Consider the following 6,497-nt stretch of genomic DNA (forward strand, 5'->3'; position numbering starts at 1 on the left):
CCTATAGTTTTGAATGTCTAGATTAAAACATCTGCTTATCAACGAACATTCAATGCGGATGAATATGTAAGTATGTGTGTAAAAGGATCTGCAAGTGTGTAAAATGATAATTTTTCATATCTAACTAGCAAAGAACATCGATTTTTTGATTGTAGAATTTTAGTTATAAGCACTAGACACACAGACAATTTTTTTACTTATAAAGTTGATGCCCAAACGTACGGAGGAGCATTAGTGCCAGGTGTATGTTTTTTATTAACTCGAAATTTGAGTAACTTCTCTCGAAATTTCGAATTACTAACTCGAACTTTCGAGTTACTTCTCTCGAAATATCGAGTTACTAACTCGAAATTTCGAGTTACTAACTCGAAATTTCGACTTACTTACTCGAAATTTCGACTTACTTACTCGAAATTTCGAGTTACTTATCTCGAAATTTCGACTTACCAACTCGAAATTTCGACTTACTAACTCGAAATTTCGAGTTACTTATCTTGAAATTTCGAGTAACTAACTCGAAATTTCGACTTACTAACTCGAAATTTCGACTTAGTAACTCAAAATTTCGAGTTATTAACTCGAAATTTTGACTTATTAACATTACAAGAATGGCCAAAGTTATTAGTTAGATGGTATAAGATATAGTAGGCCATGTCATTGAACGATGGAGATGCAGAAACGGTTGCCTGGACAAAAAACTATTGAAATTTAACTTAAACTTAGTATTGGCATGTATACACCCGACCTAAAAAATACAAGGCTTCCTTTAATTTGTACGTTCAGGCGTTCTTCAGACGTTGTATTGTATCCTATCTGTGCGAACATATCTTTTCACTAATCATATTCTTCTCATCCCTGTAAAAAGTGCCGATCCTATACTTCACGTGTGGGACATCTGGGGAAAGTATCGCGGCGTGGCCAAAAAAAAGGGCGTGCTAAGGCCTTTGTCAAAATTGTTGGACTGACTATATTTCTTGTAAAATCAGATGCTTTTATATTATTCCCAACATATATATAACAACAAGTATCACTTTTATCAACTTTTATCAACACAATATGAATCAAAGTATTAGTAAATAATGAATTATGTTACAAAAACATTATTAGTATAAAGAAACGTGACAGACTAACTGGCGTATACACGCCATTTAAAACTTATTTAACACATGAGATTGCACAGTTTACAATAGGGTGGGTTTTGGACTTGTTGTTTCTCCACATGATGGTTGTATGTGTGCTAAAGAAAAAGAAACACCCGGTTAACACGGAAATGTGGAAAGTGTGATTTTACACCCCCCCCCCCCCTTCCACAAAAAAGCGAAGGATATGTTCAGTGTGTGTGGACAATTTGACCATATAAAATTGTTCTGTTAAATAAATGTTGAAGGTGCTCTGTCAATGTGCAACAGCTACACACGAAAGAGAGTATCTTGAATTCAATCCTTGCTTTCACTGGCAATCAATGGAAGTCGTGCAATGTAAGTCGAAATTTCGAGTTAGTAAGTCGAAATTTCGAGATAAGTAAGTCGAAATTTCGAGTTAGTAAGTCGAAATTTCGAAATAAGTAAGTCGAAATTTCGAGTTAGTAACTCGAAATTTCGAGTTAGTAAGTCGAAATTTCGGTATAAGTAAGTCGAAATTTCGAGTTAGTAAACATACACCTGGCACTTATGCTCTTCCGTATAAACGTCCTATAAAATGGCCCGATTTTTTCTCTATTTACCCAGTGCTTTCAGTGCTGTGATCCGAGTTAAGAGACTCTCTGGAATAACATTGTGTGTGTGCATGTGATTTTTGATGCTTACAATACTTAAGGTCTTGTTCGTTGTAGAAAAAAGTATTACGGTGTGTGTGTGTTGTTTTTTTCTAAACGGGTGTCAGATAAACCACATTTAATTGACCTTTGAAATAGGACCCATCTTGATAAGAGAAATGTTTTAAGTCTCGATATCGTCATATCTTAACCAGAACAAAGTTAATACAGGACATGGTGTACAAGTAACTGCCTTTTATTTTAAAAGTGAACAATTATCTAATAATAGGGAGAGAACATGTTAAAATATATCTTTTTGCTTATTGCAATCAGTCTTATATACCTGTTATACGGCTTTGTCCTTAAACATCTTATATAAGGAACAGATTCGAGAATTGTTTTAAATTAAACAAATTGATAGACAATATCTAATGTATATTTACTAGTTTAAGAGTTGTTTATAATGTTCCTTTCAATGTTTTTTTCCTTTCATTTTTTTGGTGTATGTGGGGTATATTCTGATTACGTCTATTTATGTTCAACATGTTATTTATGTTCACACAAATGAGCCATGTCACGACAAAAAAAAAACATAATGGGTTTGCGACCAGCAAGGATTCAGACCAGCCTGCGCATCCACGCAGTCTGATCAGGATCCATGTTGTTCGCTATCAGTTTCTCTACTTGTCATGAATCCTGATCGGACTGCGCGGAAGCGCAGGCTGGTCTGAATCCATGCTGGTCGCAAACCCATTATGTTGGTTTTGTCGTGACGCGGCTCAAATGAATTTTAAACGATCGCTACACCGTAGGTTATTCCATTCGAAATTCCTACAATCATTGTTTAGCACAAGTTGGTTCGAGGAACAGATCTTAGAATTTTTCAATCAGCTAACAACTTCCAACACAAAAAAAACACATATGAATTAGACTTAAATATACATTGAATAAAGGCAAAACTGCATCTATTTAAAGCTCATACAACATGTACAAACAATGAAAAACGTTTGACTACTACTTCTTTATTTAATAGAGGATTAAAGGGGAAAACATGAGCTTAGCATATAAACATGGATATACATGTATAAGAAGTTCTCATGAGTTTTTAAGGCAATATAATCTGAATAAATTGATAGAAAATATAGCTGTTCTATTTACTAGTTTAAGAGTTATTTATAATGTTCCTTTCAATGTCTTTTTTTCTTTTTGTGGTATATGTGGGGTATATTCTCATCCTGTTTATTTTCAACCTGTTATTTTCTGTTCACAAACGAACTTTAAACGATCTATACATCGTCGATCATTCCATTCATAATTCCTACTGGTGATCAGATGTACGCAATCCTCTATATTCATGAAATTATCAGGTTGATTAGGCGCCCAGTTTTCAAAAGTGGGTGTTGATCTGTCGTCAATCCATTTGAAATCGCCTTCTTTAATAGCATCAGCCAATCCGATCCAAAAGGTATAACCTGTTGACATAAGCGAAAATCGTAAGTCATATAGATAAAGGATAAGTACATGATTTACTCAAAATATTTATTCCAATTTAATAGAACAAAGCTTCTTTAAGGACATAACTATTCTTTAGTCACAAATGACACTATATATCTGTTGATAAACATGTTTAAAGGGTTTTGGAATTGACTTTATTTTATTTCATGCAAATAGCAAACATTAACATCAAAACACAAAGTAGTATAAAGCAGAAAAGGTTGGTTCAGGTAAATCGATTTTCTGATAACTGATGATTTATTATCTAGTAGGTTAAGTTTTCTTTTAATTTAGATTCTTTAAGTGATAGTTTTGAAGAAAAATATACAGGCACTTTCTTAATGCTGCTTACTGAGACTCTGAAGCATTTCCACCGAACATTCGCCAAGTAGCTATGTATTTCCATCTGTGACGATAGTCGGTGATAGTTAATTGCATATTACACTTAAATCATATTGAAGATAGAAATTACAAAAAAAAATATATATCTATTCAGCACTTTTTATATATTCTATTGGTGTATTTTTAAAGATTACACACATGTCAGCACAATAATATCAATAAACGTACTGACCTTTCGAGTTACTCTTCAGAAAGGATGTAAGGAACTTGTTTTCATCAGCGTTATTTATATGGACTAAATGAGCTTTGCGTTTTTCACATTCGATCTTCAAATAAAGTAAGACACCTGGTTATTAGGCAAAGTAAGACACATATATTTGTACTTCTGTTTTCGGGGAGGGGGATTTTCTTCTACTTTTTTTTTAAATAAAAATTATTATCTGCTGTTAGAATACTATGGTCTAATGAATTGTGTAAACATTTATTTCACAAGAGTGATGTGCAAATTCATACCGGATCAATATTAAACAAAAAATATATCAAAGTATTTTCAGAAATGATATAGTGCAATTTTCAATCTGACTTACTTTTGCTAGACCAAATGGTAAACTGCGCTCCTCTATCATGTAACAAGATCCATCGTAGTATGTCCATCCAACTGCGCACTTGCTACATACTATGTGTTGTTTGTTGTTTTTTAAGAGAGAAAAATAGAAGTTTATTATATTTAATGCATTATTAATGAAATATTATATCCTTTTTACATTAGATCTTATCATTTTATCAAATTAAACAAGTTAAGAAAAAACTGTATTTTTTTGTCTTTTGGAAAAAATATAATGTCCATTATGTTATACATAATCCCTTTAATGCACGAGCATATGTAATTATTCGAAACAAATTGATATTTTCTCAATCATTAAAACTGACACTTTGTCTGTAGATGTAACAAACTTCTAAAATAACCACTAGGTCATGTCGGACAACCTCATCAATATTATTTCCAAATCATAACGGTATTTTGTATCATGTGTCAAGAGTTAAATCGTATACATATACATGCACAGTGCGTTAACTGGAGTGCAGGTATTAGTTACCCGCACTGCAGAGCATGCCCATTTATTGGTTCATTTTGTCTGGGGTTTACATACTGTGGCGACGGGGAAAGGGAAAGCGATAGAAATATCAAATTCAGATGCTCGTTCATTGCTTCCTTTTTCTGGGGTTTCATATTGTGACATCAGGAAACGTGTTTTTATTTTTGACTATGATACACAAGAGAAAGAACATAAAACACTCGGCAATCTGATTTATACTCGGGGACTACGCCCCCTCTTACAAATCAGAGAGCCTCGTGTTTCGATGCTCTTTCTATTACTTATTTTCAATTTTGAAGTCGTTAAAGTGAATTATGCTCATTCTTTTGCTGTCAACCTGTGTTTAATTAACATAATTTTCAAGAGATTGGCAACTAATATGCTCATTCACCTATAAAAGAACTTGTTTATTTTACAATAATGGATGCTATTTACATTATAAAAAGACTGACCCGTATCTTTAAAGAATTGAGCATTACCGAGACATAGCGCACGTGTACTGTTTAGTTTCAAACAGAATTATCGGCAAGTTTTCTTTAAAATTTAAAATATATTTAAAACCCTCAATTCGGCTAATATCCATAACTGATAATACATATTTAATTACCATCTTTGTCAATGGACTATGAGTATCAATAAAGAAACACAACTTGTACCAATTTTCATTTTTTTCCATAAAAAGTTGCTGGCATTTACATACTTTAAGAAAGTTGTTTTTTCTTTACCTTCCATGTAAACTAAAGAAAATATAGGGTGAAATTATTACCTATCTTTATCATTGTATGTGTTTACCGGTGTAAAATCCTACAGTCATAAATACAGTTAATTATTTTTAAAAGAAAAAATAATAATTCTAATTTACAGTTTTAAATAGCTTTTTGGAATAATTTTAATCACAAGACAAAGTTAAAGGTTTGATACCCCCTACACACATACACATGAAATACGAGTATATGCAAAGAATAAAGAATACTTGCCAATCGAAACTTTTTTCTCACAAAATAAAGATCGCAAATAATGATGCCAAACTGTCTTATAGGAAATCGTTAATTTAATATGACACTTACATTTTTTGTTGACATTTTGTGCCAGCAGGTCTACTTTCCGTTCCAGTTCGACAACCTTTGCAAATATTTTCTCATCGTACTGTGTCCCTTGCGCTGCAATGCAATACACAAGGCAAAACGCAAGAATGGCTTCTAAATACCCTTTCATTTTTGAAACACTTAAGAGATTGATATGCCAATTTCAGAGCCCGTTCAGTCGTTTTTAATATGGTGTATCGGCTTAAATAATAACGTTTGTCACGTGACTATAGCTTTGTAAAAAGGAACGCCTACCCTTTGAATATTTTTGTAGAGGTTCTAGATCTTAAGGTGGTGGAGACTAAAAACTGTTTATGATTGCGTGAACAAAATTTCACATATTTTCTATTTAGTGCAATGCAATACATGTAGTCTTCGTCTCATATATTTTTGTTGGTTAAATAAAAGGTGTAGAATGCAATTCTTAAGTGATATCCTTTTGTGTTTAGAATTGCATCTTATGCTCAGACACTCATCGTAGTAAGTTCAGTTCAGTGGTATTTAACTGATGCATTAATTTCCAAACAATTCAGAAATTTACCATAAAGTATATGAAGCTTATGAAATAGTATATGGACATTTTTTTTAAAAAGTGAAATAATGTTGTTATCAGTACTTGAATGTAATTAATCGTCAGATTTGTAAATAAGGACGGTCTATGTAATTTGATGTACATGAATGGTGTAAGTAAACAATATCCTGGTACAAAATATTCAACTGCTACCT

General features: G+C 32.6%; 1 protein-coding gene across 1 annotated transcript; it reads right to left on the reverse strand.

Moving 5' to 3' along the window:
* Positions 1–2,755: 2,755 nt before the first annotated feature.
* Positions 2,756–5,964, reverse strand: LOC132733983 (perlucin-like protein). The gene is made up of 4 exons (XM_060720685.1): positions 5,754–5,964; positions 4,177–4,265; positions 3,822–3,915; positions 2,756–3,225 (listed from the first exon to the last, which is right to left on the reverse strand). Exons 1-4 carry the CDS (start codon positions 5,899–5,901, stop codon positions 2,999–3,001), a joined length of 558 nt encoding a protein of 185 aa, XP_060576668.1. The 5' UTR covers positions 5,902–5,964; the 3' UTR covers positions 2,756–2,998.
* Between the last annotated feature and the right edge of the window lie 533 nt (positions 5,965–6,497).

This window comes from Ruditapes philippinarum, unplaced genomic scaffold (genome assembly GCF_026571515.1).
Source record: "Ruditapes philippinarum isolate M1 unplaced genomic scaffold, ASM2657151v2 ctg979_1_1_1_1, whole genome shotgun sequence".
Lineage (NCBI taxonomy): Eukaryota > Metazoa > Mollusca > Bivalvia > Venerida > Veneridae > Ruditapes > Ruditapes philippinarum.

What these genes read in the sequence shown, in the direction of transcription:
- LOC132733983 (XM_060720685.1), bottom strand. Translation starts at nt 5,901, where the DNA reads ATGAAAGGGTATTTAGAAGCCATTCTTGCGTTTTGCCTTGTGTATTGC. An exon ending in ACAAAATGTCAACAAAAAAT is followed by an intron (nt 4,266 to 5,753) that starts GTAAGTGTCATA and finishes AACAACACATAG; the next exon opens with TATGTAGCAAGTGCGCAGTT. An exon ending in TACCATTTGGTCTAGCAAAA is followed by an intron (nt 3,916 to 4,176) that starts GTAAGTCAGATT and finishes CTTTATTTGAAG; the next exon opens with ATCGAATGTGAAAAACGCAA.